General features: G+C 43.8%; 1 protein-coding gene across 2 annotated transcripts in view; it reads left to right on the forward strand.

The window, feature by feature from the left end:
- The window catches only part of C12H16orf46 (chromosome 12 C16orf46 homolog), a 105,816-nt gene extending 91,242 nt beyond the window's left edge, over nt 1-14,574 (forward strand). For both annotated transcript variants that reach the window (XM_086946441.1, XM_086946442.1), the window contains one exon: nt 12,887-14,574. In XM_086946441.1, coding sequence (XP_086802567.1) covers nt 12,887-13,954 — 1,068 coding nt within the window. In that variant the 3' untranslated portion in view covers nt 13,955-14,574. The remainder of the gene's footprint in view (nt 1-12,886) is intronic.
- The last annotated feature ends 1,805 nt before the right edge of the window (nt 14,575-16,379 follow it).

Consider the following 16,379-nt stretch of genomic DNA (forward strand, 5'->3'; position numbering starts at 1 on the left):
GTGCATGTAGGATTAGCCGGCTGTGGATGGTCGGCCAAACCGACATGCACACTTTCAGTGCCTACCACCATCTGCCCCCTGCACTTGACATGACATGGCCCCGCCCCGCCCTAGACTCGCAGGATTGGAAGTCAAAAATAAAATGACAATAAAATAGTTTTATTGTCATTTTATTTTTCTTCTGCCTGTTGTTTTTCAGCAATAGGCCGACGTTCTTCCACCATAGCGGAGGAGCCGCCCCTGCATTAATAGGTACCTGTTACAATTAGCCTTGTTGGTACACTCCGTCCACCCCCACTCCCTGCCCCTGTTGGACCCTTCCATCCTGAAGCTCCCTGTGGAATGTTGGTGTGTTCTCTAGCGAGGAGAGTGGATGGTCATTAAACAGTTATCTTCCAATCTTCTGTGTCCTGTCATTCATCAGGATTTCCAACACTGGCGACGGAACTGCGCAGGGGGCAGTATTGGCCATCTCCCCTTTGAGTACTCTCTCCACACGTGAAGAAAGAACAGAGAATAAGTATATGCCACCGCACCTGGACTATCGTTGTTGGAAAAAATTCAGAAGAACACGATGGGGTATTGAGGCAAGTCTTCCAAAGGCTCACAGATGCCGGCCTAACAGTGAAGAAGGAAAAGTGCAAAATAAAAGTACAACAAGTTGAATACTTGGGCCATTCAATCTAGGATTTAGACCAAAGAGCAGTTTGATCCGAGCAGTAAAAGAAGCCCCCAACCCAAGAAACAAGGATGAACTCAAGTCTTTTTTGGGACTTATGGAATACATGTCAAAGTATGTGGACAATTTTGCTGCTAAGTGCGAACCAATGAGAGAGATGTTGAAGAAAAACAAGGAGTTCGTGTGAAACGAGGAGCAGGAGGCCGTTGCGAATGCCTTGGAGGAAGACTTAATCAACTCTCCAGCCCTTGGAACATTTGATTCGACTAAGAAAACCATTCTTGCAACTGATGCCTCAAACTATGGATTGGGTGCTACTTTAGTCCAGAAAAATGGTAATGAAGAAAAGATTATTGCCTACGCGTCCAGGAGCCTCTCTCCACCAGAAAAGAACTATTCGGTAATCGAACGAGAAGCCTTGGCGTGTTTTTGGGCGGTCAGGCATTTTACGTTTTTTCTATGGGGATTGAGGTTCACAATACAGACGGATCACAAGCCCCTCACGTATATATTCTCTGTGAAAGGCCTGGAGAATTGCACCCAGCGCATCAGCAAATGGATTCTAGGGCTGGAACACTTCAATTTCAAGATTGAACATGTGCCGGGCAAGGAAAATACAATTGCAGGTTTCCTCTCAAGATCACCCTTACCAGAGGAAGGAGTACCTGAGGAAGCTCTGGACAGTCCTATAATGATGATGGATTTTCCTGCCATCATGGAAAAGGAGTGGGAAGATGGAATGAAGGAGGACAAAGAGCTTAGTGTCTTAAAAGAGCATGTCAAGAAGGGATGGCCAACCAAGTAGAAAGATGTTGAAGCGGAAGTGGAAGAATTTTGGGAGGTCAGAGATGAATTAAGTATCATTGGAGGAAAAGTTTATCGCAACAAAAGAGTGATACCACCCAAAGAATTACGGAAGAGAGTCATTGACTTGGTGCATGAATGCCACCTTGGACGCAGTGCCACCAAGGCAAGAGAAAGAAACAATTTCTGGTTCCCTAAAATAGACGCCATGACGGAAGAGGTTGTAAAAGATTGTGGAGCGTGTGCTAAAAGTGATAAATCCAAAATGATGCACAAGTCTCCGTTGTCTCCAGTAAATGTTCCAAACAAGCCATGAAGCAAATTGGCAATAGACATCATTGGACCGATGCAGAATCAGGTTGTGCAGAAAAGATTCATGTTGGTTCTGATCGATTATACTTCACACTGGAGCAAGCAAAGGTTTGTGCACAGCATCACTACCAAATCAGTGATCCAATTCCTGAAAGAGGTGTTCTGTGAGGAAGGTATACCTTCCACATTAATTACCAACAATGGGGTACAATTCACCTCTGAGGAAATGCAGGATTTTCTGAAAATTTTAGGCATAAGGCATGAAACCACAGCTCTCTATTGCCCAAAAGCAAATGGCCTGGTGGAGAGAGCAAATAGGGTCATTAAGGAAAATATCCAGCTAGCTGCCATCAATAGACATGACGTAGAAAACTCTTTGAGGAAATGTCTGTGGGCTTATCACACATCACCCAACAGAGTAACTGGGGTCTCCCCTTTCGTGTCTTTACGTGGGAGGGAACCATGTACCAAATTTAATCCCAGTTGGTTAAATGGGGGTGATGTCAGGGAAGTAGATTGGGAGGAGGCAGGAGAGAAGGTCAGGCAACATCAAACCAAGTACAAACAATGGTATGGTCTGAAACATGGAGTGAAGGTTCAAAAGTGGGAGGTGGGAGACATGGCGCAAGCCAGAAGGAATACCAAGTCGGGAACTACCCTCAGCAAGTTTCACTCTCCCAGTAAGATTGTTAAAGTGTTGAAAAATGTGGTACAGTTTGAAAATGGTCAATGGTGGAGTTTTGACAACATTGTAAATGTACAATCCTAACCTGTTTTGCTAGGTACCCCTGTGTTCCCCCGCTGGTGTGTCCAGCCTACCAGTAGCCACTCTGCATCCTCTCTTTAGAGTTGTTAGTCCTCATTATAAGGAAGGGAGATGTGTTACAATTAGCCTTGTTGGTACATTCCGTCCACCCCCACTCCCTGCCCCTGTTGGACCCTTCCATCCTGAAGCTCCCTGTGGAATGTTGGTGTGTTCTCTAGTGAGGAGAGTGGATGGTCATTAAACAGTTATCTTCCAATTTTCTGTGTCCTGTCATTCATCAGGATTTCCAACAGTACCCTTTCACCGATCCATCTTGAAAGGAGTTAACACAATATATTTCAACCTTAAGTTTAGCAAATGTTTCAAAATCTGACACTTTAGATACAATGGTTTTCTGCTCACTGACAGAAGAGGTACTCTGTCTCCCCATTTTACATGAATTTCTAATCATGACAAAGCATAAGGTAGCTGGGCTAACTAAGCCACTGATCCCGCACTCGCTTCCCCGAATATATATGGGCAGAGAAGACTTTTTAAAGTTTCTCAATAAGTTCTCTCAGCTTATAAGCCTATTCAAGAAACTTGGCAGCATGGATAAAACCATGCAGCAATAATTGAATAACTTATCTATTTTCTGCTTGACTGGTCGAACTTGACAGCCCAAAAATCCGTCTGAACTTTGCACATTGTACCAAATTAAGTGCTTTCAACTTACTCCCTGGCCAAACAACATTGCCGTAAATCAGTGTCAAGTAAAGCTCTCCGAAGTAAAATCCAGAGAGGTGCATTTATTCCAATGAATACGCATTATATCTGAGGCAAGGTGTCACAAATCCATATTACTAAATTGTTGGAAACATGGGTGCATTCAGTTTCTTTCCTCCCGAGACGCCGTTTTCTCCAGTTCCAACACCCTTTTCTGTAGATGACGACTTTTAGGGTCAATCAAATCATTCATTTAATTTAGACAAAATGTATTTCTAACGATTACAAATGTCATGTATAAAAGACAAACACGATCCCTGAAGTAAAACTAAAGGTTTTCCAAAGAAACTGGTACAACCACCAAGGTGTACTGCCACGTCTAAAAAGCGCAGATTAGCTGAGAGTTTCATTGCTGATTAATGGGACATTACCGCTTATTTGATAAATAAATGTTTTAAAATGTGCTGCTGCAAAGATAAGAAATAGCACTGAGCAGTAAAATAGGAGTATTAGTACCACTGCCATTTAAAATGCATAAACATTTCTCTTCATTAGCCCTAATGAGTGACTACATGCTTTGGCTAGAAACACACAATTAATCCCTAACTGAAATGTAAGAACCTGTAACCTTAACTATCAGTCTGGCAACTGATCCATGTAAGGAAACACCTCATCATCACACAAAGAATTAAGGGTAATAGAGGATTTAACTACTTGGTAAAGACAGTCTCTTATTTTTACAAATCTGCATGGATGAACGCCTGGTTAGAGGGGAAAACATCCCACTACTGTATGCGGCCAAAGTCAATATGCAGACCTTTGTTTAAGTTTATCTGTCTTAAAACGAATCCGGTCCTTGCTGTTTCACTCATTAATATCTAATTGCAACACAGTAGAGAGATTTTAATTTGATCCCTACAAAGGCAAAGAATGTGTAGATCTAATTAGGCTTGCCTTTGCCAAGTCATACCATGATATTTATATCCAATCTCACGCCTGAGCGCCTGGTTCATGGAATTGGGCAAACAATTTAATATGCGTTTCAAAATATGGTTTTGATGATTTTCCAGGAGACTATGTTCATAGACCAGCAGTTTTGCATCATACAAAGCCTGCGGGGTTACCTTACTTTGAAATGCTAATAAAAGTGTGGTAATCAATAGTCCCCTGTGCTTGTGACTGAACGTTGCCAAGCCACTGGAAGTTACCATAGACGGGACAGATACCTGCTCTAAGTCCTGTGCCCAGTGAAAGGCGATAGAAGCATTTATGCCAAAATATTTGTAGAAATGTACTCTCTCCGCCTAATTTCCTCCATGCTGTCAGAAAGACGTGCTATATTTCTTCCCAAAAATAAGAATCTTTATTTTTCAGTGTTTACTGCAAAATGGGGCAGATAAATGGATGGTGGCAGTGGATAACTTAAACAGCCAGCACCTCTGTTATGTTTGCATATGGATTTAGTAATAACTCTCTTTTCAAGGCGTGAACTATGTTCTTAATTTTACTACAAAATGGTTATAAATACTGTACTCGTGAATTGCCACACAAATTTCTTTGCTTACCATTATTAATACATTATTTGCATATAGTTAAATTTGGACAGGGACTCGTCTTTTTGCTGAAAATGATGAAGCAGTTTATTTTTATTTAAGTCGGTAAATCTGTCAAATTTAGATTTCACTATTTAGGTATTATCGATGTTAACTTCTAACTTATTCCCTCGATTGTAACTGGACAATGCTGAAAGAGCTCTTTAAAGACCATCCCTAATGTGAACTAGCATAACAGCATCATCTGTATCTTGGAACAGCTGCATTGGTCTGGTTAGTCCTGGCAATGTCCCATCAATGCAAAGGCTATAAAACAGGTCAGGGGTACTTCAGCAAACACTTAGTTGTCCTCTGATCTTGTAGATGTATTTAGAAATTTCCTGGTACAGCCGTAATTTGACTGTGACCAATGTGTTACAATACGGTGCCTGAACAGCTCTCAGTAGCCGTGGCGGTATAAGTTTCAGTATCCAATAAAGAGGGGAATTCAGGGGGTTTGCTGTCTTGGAAGATGCAAGGAAATACCCCTCACACTAATTCTAACTCTTATTATATTGGTTCCACAAAACCTGATGGCATAGTATCCCAAAGGCACGTCTTTCACAAAATGTCTTGAGGTCCCTGTCAGCACACAATCAAAGTGAAGTCAAGAGCTTTAGTTAGTGGTGGGAGGTGGGCAGATTTTAATAAGAGGCTCGGTAGACACATTTCAATGTTGTGTCAGTAAAAGGCCTATGCCGTACCTACCAATCAGTTGCACCACATCCAGTTGACTGAGGGCCAAGGGACTGGCCAGTGGTCAACATATACTATGGGTGGAGGTGGACTGAACACTTTGGGTGTATCCCAAGTCCAGCAGAGCTGTGTGCGTTGCTAGAGAAGCAAGGTGGCTCACTTCCAGTGACATCAGAGATATTGTGACCACCTGTGCTCTGCCTGGGGAAAAACAGCATCAGCCAAAAATGTTAAAATATGACAGGATAGCACAGATATTTGCAAGGTGGGAAGATTTGATTTTCGACCCCACAAGCAATTTTCACAGCAGTTTCTGATTGTCTTTTTCTCCAACCCAGTCTCTCTGGTTCTCCTCGCTGTGGGAGACCTTGCCTGAGGTGTTGTTGGGCGAGGCTGATATATCTGTGTTATAAAGAGTAAGATAGCTTGGTAAACAAATAGGTGAGTCTACAATTTAAGGAGAGCTCTGGTTTGCCACAAGAGTCTTTCAGCATCGTAAACTTTACAGAAAAGACCTTGGCCATAAAGTAACTCTCCTAAAGTAAGACATACTTCACAAGTTTGAGAAAGTTGATGTAGGAGAATTTTCTTGATTGTTAGGTGTAGTGGGGTACCTACCATTGATCAACAAACCTGATGTCTTTGAACCCCTTGCAGAGCCCACGCAGAAAAGGAACTGCCACTGCTTTCACTGCAGAAAAGTTTTCTTGATTTGAGACCTTTGCCTCAGACTCCCCCCTACATCTCTGTTCCAAGAATTTGCTTCATACCTGTGGGAGACAGTTCCTTGAACAAACCACCATGAACTCTGGAAATATGGTCTGCTTGTGGACATCTTGCAACTTGTTGGGAATGTTCTCCCTGGTGTGTTTGGGGCTGAAACATAGGTAGCCTGCTACCCGGTAGAAAGGAGGACTACCATGTGTGGTCTCTCTTCATCTGTCTGTAAGTGAGCTGTTGCTGAACTGACCGCTTACACAAAGTCTGCAATATCGGTAGACAGAAATCGGTAACTGGTTTCACCCCACCCCTACTGATGCCCTGTATCCATTTTCTTTGTGCAATTTTCCACTAGTTAACATTTTTGAAAGTAGACTACTTTATAACTACATTTTGTAGTTTTGCATTATCCCTATAATGCTTACGCGTTTTCACTTCCTGTTTTTCAGTGCATTATCTTCTTAATTTTTTCAGTTTTCCTATACATAGATTTAAGTAATCTTAGTTTAAACTTTCATATACTTCATTATTTTGGCGGTTTTCTTTTTGTTAGATTGAATTGGTACCCCCAACACACATTTGTCTTTGCATTGCTTTGCTGCCCATGTCAAGCAGCCAAGCGCACGTTTTCTTGGTCCTGGCCGCTTCTGCCGACTCTCCTGTCCGCTCTTACTCTGCGCTCCCCTGGGCATGTCGACGCTCCTCTGCGCGCTCCGGACCTTGGAGGGTGTTGCTTGCTTTCTCCTGTCCGCTCCTCGCAGGGTGTTGCTTCTGGCTTCCGCGCTCCCCCGTGATGTCAGCACGCATCAGCACGCACGTCGTTAGCTGGCGCTACTTCTAAGGGACTACTTTCCCTTAAAAATTACGTTTCCCTTCTAACATATATATTTTGGTTTTATATAGCCTATGTCCTTCTGCTTGCCCTGACGTTTTCAAAGATGTATTGGGTGTTTGGATTGGTGGTGTACTTTTCGAGGTTACCTGGCTCAAAGGACACAGTTCTCTCTTTATAATAGTAGTATAGATAAAACAATAAAAAAAATGGAATAATGGAATGGAATGGAATGGAAATAGATTTATTGAGCGCGATTGCTGCCCGGGGGCGTCCAAGCGCTGGGGGTAAGAATCAAAAGGACAGGTGACGTGACACATTAGAGCTCGGAGGCTTGGGTGAATAGTAAAGTCTTCAGTTTTTTGCGGAATGACAGCAGGTCCGGGTTGGAACGGAGTGAGAGGGGGAGGGTGTTCCAAAGTTTAGCGGTATTCACTGAGAAAAGCCTACCCCCGGATCTAGCTCTCTTTACTCGAGGAACCACTGCCAGAAGAGCCTCAGAGGAGCGGAGATTCCTGTTTGGGTGGTAGGGGATGACGAGCTTGCTGTTAATAGCAGGTCCTGTTTTCCAGAATGCCCGGTGTGCGATGCACAACGCCTTGAATGACACCCTGTGTCTAACTGGCAGCCAGTGAAGACTTTTCAGTGCAGATCTGGCTGACTGAGCTCGGGGAATCTTTAACAGGGTGCGTGCTGCGCAATTTTGCACTATCTGGAGTTTCCGGAGGGTCAGCTCGGGAGCTCCCACGTATAGAGCATTGTTTGTGTCAAGGCGGGACTGGATGAGGCCTTGGACTGCCACTTTCTTGGCTTCTGGAGGCAGAAGTGGAAGGACCTTCCTTAGGATTTTGAGGATACCGAAGCATGTGGCGGACAGTTTGGTAGCCTGGGTGGCGAAGGACAGCTTGCTATCCAGCCACACTCCTAGGCTCTTGACGCTTTCCTTGGGGGTGGGGGGAGTGCCCAGGGCTTGGGGCCATAAGGAGATAAAAGATGTTGGCGAGGCTGGGCCTAGAAGCAAGAGCTCTGTTTTATCTCCATTTAATTTGAGGGAGGAGCTGGTCATCCAGTCCTTTATGTCCTCTAGGCAACTCAGCAGGCCTCCTTGGGGGAGACTGATGTTCTTTTGAGCCAATGATACCACTAGCTGAGTGTCGTCGGCGTACGACACAATTTTGATGCCGTACGGTTTGACGATTCCAGCCAGTGGTCTCATGTAAACATTGAATAACACAGGGCTCAGAGAGGAGCCCTGTGGTACTCCGCAGCTGAGGGGCTTGCTGGTTGATATTGTGTCACCATCGAAGATCTGAAATGATCTGTCGGACAGGAAGGAGCCGAGCCACCTTAGAGCATTGCCAGAGACTCCGATGTCCCGGAGACGGTTCAGCAGGGTGGCATAGCTGACCGTATCGAAAGCGGCGCTTAGATCAAGGAGGATCACTGCCACTGATCCTCCCTGATCCAGAGCCCTTCGAGATTCCTCGGCGACCGCTAATAAGGCAGTTTCGGTGCCATGTTTAGGCCTGAAACCTGTCTGGGATGTATCCAGTAGGGAATGATTTTCAATAAACTGGACCAGTTGGACGTTTATATATTTTTCCAACACCTTGCCAGCCCAAGGGAGGAGAGAGATGGGACGATAGTTGGAATAATCGTCGGGGTTCAAGTTTGGTTTTTTTAGCAGCGCCCGCACCATGGCTTGTTTCCATGCTGTAGGAACAACACCTGAGGCTATAGATGTGTTAAGGAGTTCCAGGATAACAGGCAGGGTGGCTTTGTGTGCTTGCATCAGAACTTCTGGTGGGGCTGGGTCGCGTGGGGAACCCGATTTGACTTGCCGTGCCATTTTCCCGAGAGTGTCAAGGTCCAGGGGAGGGAAGTGCTCGAGGGTTGACTGGACAAGGGGAGGGAGTGTTCTCGGGGGGGGGGTGGGTCAGCTGTCTCTGGAACTGTGGCTCCTGTTTGGAAGGTGGAGTAAATTTTCAGGACTTTATTGTGAAAAAAGTCCGCAAGCTCATCGCATTGAACTTGGGTTTTAGTCGGAGGAGGGGCAGTGGTGACATTTGAACAGTGTTTTATTATCTGGAAAATTTCCCTGGGTTTTGATTTAGCCTCTAGGATTTTGTCAGAGTAAAAAGTAGCTTTCGCCGTCTTGATCCCATCTCTGTAAGTTTTTATTGCCTCTCTATATGCGTCCTTTTTTTCCGGGAGGAAATCCATGCGCCAGGCTCTCTCTCGTTGCCTGCAGCAACGTTTTAGTTCTCTTAAAGAGTCAGAGAACCAGGGCGCTGATCTCTGCATTTTTTTAGACGAGGATCTCTGGAGAGGGAGGATCGTGTCTAGTGAGTTCGTAATCCAGCTAACATAATTTTCGTTTGCTGCACTAGGGTCTGGGCAGGGAGGCGGGTGGGTGGCGTCCAGGCTAAGCAGCCAGGATTCCAACGGGAGTTTTGGCCAGTTTCTCCTGAGTGTTGTCCGGGGGGGTAGCTGAGGGGCCTTGTGAGTTGCACAGGAGAACGGTATCAGAAAGTGATCCGTCCAAGGGAGGGGGATAGGAGAGTCGACAATCAGGTCGCTGCAACTGCTGAAAATTGGGTCAAGCAGGTTGCCCTTCTCGTGAGTTGGAGCTGTGACCAGCTGGGACAGCTGCAGAGCTCCCAGGTCGTCTGTTAGGTCTTTGGCAATATTGTCTGAGGGGGAGTTGAAATGGAGATTCAGATCACCCAGGACTGTGTAGTTAGCCACGGACATAGCTCTTTTAGCAATGATCTCTGGGAGCAACCTATGAAACAGTTTTGATGGGTCAGGAGGACGGTAGATCAATGTGCCCGAGAAGGAGGTATTGGCATTGAACTCTATACAGAATTCTATGCTTTCGCATTCGGGATAATGCTCGACTCCTTGCAAAGGTGATGAAAATTCTAAAATGGATACAACAGCTTAGTTGTTACAAGTTTTTGTGGAGTTCCCTGAGCACAAAAAATATATATATACGTATCTTGAAAAATTCACAAAGAATGTCCATTCAAACAATGATTGTCCATATCTGTATAGCCAAGTTGTGAAAAAAATCCTTATTTTATTATCCAATCCAGATGATCACGAAGACTTGTAAAAACAGCAATGCAGTCTTGGTATAGTTTTACAACAGCCAAAACGTCAAAACGCCAAAACGTCAAAACGCCAACACGTGTTTCGTCAAGGGTCTTCACCCAGTGACTTCCTCAGGGCATAATACTGTAATCACTTGTGGTACAAAATATTTTCCATCTGGATTGGATAATAAAATAAGGATTTTTTTCACAACTTGGCTATACAGATATGGACAATCATTGTTTGAATGGACATTCTTTGTGAATTTTTCAAGATACGTATATATATATTTTTTGTGCTCAGGGAACTCCACAAAAACTTTTGCGATTGTGACAACAATTACTTTGTAACTTGCTGTCCCTTGACAGCGGTGGGTGGTAGCTGTCTTTGGTTCCCTTGATGCCCTTTTGTGCACTAACTATCTATAGATTCATTGCTGCATAGGCTATGCGCTGTTAATACCTCACCACCCATTCATCAAAGTGAGCTTAGTTGTTACGTTGCTTAGCCGTTCTACTTCAATACTTTTTGTGTGAAGAATACAATCTCAGTCTTGGGCGAGAAGGGGAATCAGATTAAATTGTGTGCGGTCTACCTGTGGCAGTGGTGAGTTAACACCACTTTTGTGGGTAATTACCCATGGCTCCCGGGGCCTGGTCCCCGAACATAGAGTCCGGACTGTTTGAATTACATATCTCATAAGCACCTGGTTAAATGTAGCAGACAGGTAACCCAGACCCAATCTGTGACCAGGTGGAAATTGACTTCAGGAGCTGAAGAAGGGGCGCATGAGTCTCACCATTGCTGCATACTTTTCGACTCTTATTCCAGGCACATAAACCGATTTTCAAATCAAATCAAATAATGTTTTGGACTTTCTTAAAACTCAATTGTGTTTTTATGTAGGTGAAGTATTGAAAAATGTTGTGGACTAGTGTACTGAATATACTAGAAAGCTGTATCTGCAGTGGCGTGTTTGTTTCTTTGTCAAGGTTCTAATGCCACAAAAACATGGGGAGAGGATGTGGTCTCACGGGTAGACTGCCGACTTTGGAGCTGGGAAACCCAGGTTCGAGTCTTGGGTCGACTCCACATCGTGTGATTATGGGCAAATCACTAAGGGGCAGATGTATCACCACCATCATTTGCCATTCTAAAATCGCAATTTTTTAGAAATCGCTATTTGAGAATTGCAATTTTGGATGTATGTAGAAAATTGCTATTTTTTTGCGATTTCTTAAAATTCCTTAATTACGATTAGCAAATTGCTAATCGCAATTAAGGAATCATTTCCTATTCATTTCTATGGGCCAGGAGGCCCATAGGAAGGAATGGGAAGTTTTTCTCAATTTGCGATTCGCAATTTGCAAATCGCAAATTGAGAATAATTTCAAGGGAGCAAGGGTGTCTTAAGGACACCCTGCTGCACCCCTGAAATTTACATGTGTGCGCATATGGCGCACACACATGCCCTAAGGGCATGTATGAGCGCCACATGGCTCCTTTACAAATGCCAAAAAGTGCAACTGTAAAAGAATTTGCAAATTACCACCAACTACAAGTTGGTGGTAATTTGCGATTTCTTAGTGTGAAATCGCGAAACATTATTGTTTCTTACATAGCATTTAAGGAATCGCTTTTTGGGATTCCTTAAATGCTTGCGCAAAATTAAGGAATCGCAAATTTGCGATTCCTTAATTTTGCAATGCAATTTTTTCATACAACGCATTTGCTGATTTTTTTGTCGCAAACGCTGATTTTTTGCGAATCGCAGCGTTTGCAACAAAAAAAACGGATGATACATCTGCCCCCTAATCTCCCCGTACCTACCAAAAAAATGAATATGTCCTTGTGTAACATAACTGGTGCTCATGTAAAGCGCGCTCCAATACCTTCGGGTCGAGAACGCCCTATATAAATCTGCAAAAAAAACACGTTTTACAAGTAAAAGAAATTTGGATATGATGACTCGTTCTGCACTGTCTTTGGTTTGATAGACTTTTAACCATATTCTTACTGAGATCAGATCATTGCTATAGCTAGGCAATGTGAAGTTAGTTTACTAGAAAATTACATTTCGTTTATTCACATTTTTGATGCATTAAACTGCAAGGGTACCCTTCCGGCACACAATACTACGCTCAGACATTGGTTTAATACTTTTCCAAGTTTGTATGAGTGTTCACAGCTCAGCAAACATCCCAAGTTTGAAGAGTTAAGAAAAAAACTTTTCTCGAGCATTACAGCAGCCTTGTGGGGGCTTCATTTTGACGCAAATCCCTGTCTACCAATTTCAATAGATCGGGATTTGCATCAGAACCCGTGGGTGGTTGCCACGCCCCTTGACGCAAAGTACTACAAAATGATACTTTGCTTCATTTTAAGACTACTTTCCAGCACAAATCAGGATTTGCGCTGGAAAGTAAATCCCAATGCAAGCCTTTGCACTGGTTTGTATCACTTCTTGTGACTGCACCAGTGCAAAAGCTTGATAAACCTGGCCCCTTCTGTACCATTACCTACACCACTATTTTACTGAGTTCATAATGCAGCCTCGGCTATCTAATTACAACCTTGCTATTTAACAATGAAAATGCTTCTAATGAATAGAAATCGCATTGTTTTCTTATGTCTCTTGATGAAATAATTATTAATGGATATGTCATTTCCTTCATGCTTCACAGGTGCAAGGCTGGGGTCGAGTTTCTCCATACATGTGTCTTCGGCCCAGGAAAAATCCAAGGAAACCAAAGCTCAGAGAGGACAGCAGCTGCGTGCTGTGTTCAGAAATGCAGAAAGTCCCAGATAGAGCGCTGACCCCAGACAACAAACCAGCACGTGATCAGCCGTCACTAGACAACAGGTCCGTTGCCTCGTGTACAGTCTCACTGGAGGCAGATTCACGCCCTGCAGAGGAATTCCCATCTGTGTGCAGTTCCTCTCATTGTTCTCCACTTGATGCTTCTAAAGATACGGACAGTGACAGATGGGCTACTGTCCAGAAATACCAAGGAGAACCACAACAAACATACTTTCTCTCATCCTGGTACAAGGAAAAACCTAAAAGCCCGGAAGCCAATTTATTGCGAGAATTTGACGCCTTGAGCCTCAAGGCTACAATTCCAATTTCTGAGAGTGGCCAGAAAGAATATTTGACTTTAAATACCTTTGCCGTTCTCCCACCGGTGAAAGCTGCAGTTTTAAACGACCGCTCTTTTTCTGCTGGCAGGAAGGTCAGAGGCGTATTGATGCCGCCACAGGTGAAAGTGCCAAGTCATGCTTTCATAGAGGACCATTTGTGTGGCTATTCTGCAAAAAAGACAGAGCACAAAGGGGAGAGAGACGCTCTTGATAAAATGCCAGATCTGGCCAGTCAGCAGATACGAATGCACGAGGCCGCATCCCTCGTTGCGCCCAATGTCCCTAAGGGTCATCTTCTGCAGGAAGCGGAACGTCTGTACTGGCAGTACTCCTTCCTGCCTGGTAAAAACAATGCCACTGTAAATGGTATGTCTTCAAAACATCACTCTCGTCTCAGCAGCCTGGGACTAGCACACATCCCTCAAAATAAGCGAAATGTGAGGCTGGATGACGTGAGAGCACCCGTGGCTCCACAGGCCAGAAATCCCAGTGAGGCTAAGCGACGAACCCGATCCAAGATGGCTCCCGCATCCCTACTTTCAGCCCCAATACTGCCCTCGCTGACAGTCACCAGAGTTGAAATACCAATCTGTTCCCACAGACTTATGTAACCTTTGTGAAATGAGGTCACAGAACAATGCTGCTTAAGAGCCCACTGAACAAAACGTCTTGAAAAATGTGTGTAGGCGGACACACTTGGCAGCAAACAGATAGTCACTGTCCTCCACTATGCATTTTTTAAGAACCTGAAGTTGTGCCCTTTAGTTCCAATAATACTTGACTCAGTTATACATTCTAATTATTAAGAAACTATGTTTTTAAAATACTCTGTATTCAAATATTTAGCATTTGATGAGGAATAATTCCTATTTATCAAAATAAACTCAATAAATATATCATGCTTCCCTTGCATCCGGAGTAAATGGCTACACAATTGTTAATGCTCATACCCCACAGAAACGTGCCCCCTATTTCTCCTCACACATTGCTTCCGAAAACAGAACATTTCCTTCCTCCCAGATTCCATTATTTCTGCCTAACAACTTTTTAACCTCTGGGTCGTTTCTTCAGCAAAATAAGTATCCATTTTTAATCATTTTAGTCGCTAACTCTGCTCATGTGTAAAATCTTCCCTTCACGAGAAACACTGTTGAGTTAATTACTTGAAAACATTAATATCACGCACACTAAAACAAAGGTTATTCTTGAAGCTTAAAGAACAAGTGACTTTTTGTATTGATGCCTTATTTTATGATTAATAAAATTCTTTTTGAAACTTAAAAAAAAAAAGAACAAGTGACTTACCTTCTATGACGTCTTTTCTGGTAGAGACTATCTAACCACAGTTTCTTCACATTTTGTATATCGCCAGGAGTCAGACTCTAACTGGAAACTTTTACATAGCAATTTCCCTCCAGTGCCGACAGGGAGTATCAAATGGTATGTTGCTTCATGCCGCTCCGTCGCGATGTCTGGACCAGTACAAATAAACCATCTGCACATGCTGGCATCACTTTGTTTCTGTACTCTGTCTGTGCCAACAAACGTGGAACCTCAAGAAATCAGTAATAGTGTGTAGAATATATTGGCATCTTATTAACCATGTCTTGTAAGAGTTCATTCCACAGAATGAGGAAAGGGGAGGGTAGGTGAGGAAACTCTGGTTAGATAGAGTCTCTACCAGAAAAGATATTACCCAAGGTAATTTGATCTTCTGATAGAGCCTTCTAATGGTATATTCCTCACCTTTTCAATAGATACCAAAGCAGTACTCTTCAGGTGGTGTGTCTGTGGAATGGCTCAGACTAGGAAATCTTGCAGGACTTAATGGGCAAAATGACCATCCTACCGAATCTGACTATCCAGGCAGTAATTCTTTGTGAACGTGTGGAGGGATGCCCACATAGCAGCCTGACAGATGTCCAAGGCTAGCACACCACGCCCTAGTGTTGTAGTTTCAGCCATTGCTCTAGTAGAATGAGCATTTAAGCCTTCCGGAGGTTGCCTCTTGGCTTCCCCATAGCATAGCCTAATACACAGTACAACCCATCTAGAGATGGTCCTCTTCTACTCTGCCTTGTCCTTTTTTGCTTCAGAGAAAATGATAAACAGCTGTCTTGTTAGACTTCCCTCGTTCTCTTGATATAAAAACTGAGAGCCCTTTTAGGCTCAAGGCGATGTTTGTGCTCTTTTTCCTTTGAGGGGTGGGTATGTGCATCCATAAAGGATGATTAAGTGATGGATTAACCTATAAGAAGGGGCAAGACTAACTTGGAAATGACTGTTGCCTTCATGCGGAAGACTAACTTGTCCTTAAAGGAGACATAAAGAAGCGCCGCTGATGAAGCCTGAAGTTTTCTCACTTGCCTTGCAGATGTTATAGCAATGAGGAACCCCGTTTTAGGAGTAAGCAACCGCAAAGAATAACAGTGCATTGGCATGAAAGGCAAGCACATCAGGTAGGTCAAGACCAGGTTCAGATTCCATTGTGGAATTACAAAAGGCACAGGTGAGAAAATGTGGCTCAACCCCTTCAATGCACACAGAGGAGTACAAAGTTCCCCAGGGATCGTGAAACAGTGTGGAGAAGAGAGTTAATATGAAGGATCAGGGAACTAGGAAGGTTTCCTTGTCGGAACTAGAGAGCCTCACACACCAAGAGCGTTTAGGTGTGAAACACACCCTGACTGAAGGATGTCCAGTATCATCATCGGCTCACTGCCCCTCGTCAGACCGGCACTGCAATGTCCGACGGAGTCCCCTAGGGTACTCTTTTGGCGGGGATCTTTTGTTCCTTACCGATGGTGAGTGTGAGTGAGGATGGAGTGGAGTGTAGTCAGTGTAAAGTGAGTGAATGTTAAAAAGGGTAGTCAGTCCACAATAAACTTTATTGACGTGGCTGATTCCCTAATTAAAAGGGGTGGGAGGGGAGTTAGAGGCTGAGGGGGTGTACAGACATCTAACTCAACCCCCTGGTGTGGTCAACATGTTTCTCGCCAACCGGCGATTTGTCAGGACCTAAAACAAGGTACTACA

The sequence above is a fragment of the Lissotriton vulgaris genome, chromosome 12, assembly GCF_964263255.1.
Source record: "Lissotriton vulgaris chromosome 12, aLisVul1.2, whole genome shotgun sequence".
Taxonomy (NCBI): domain Eukaryota; kingdom Metazoa; phylum Chordata; class Amphibia; order Caudata; family Salamandridae; genus Lissotriton; species Lissotriton vulgaris.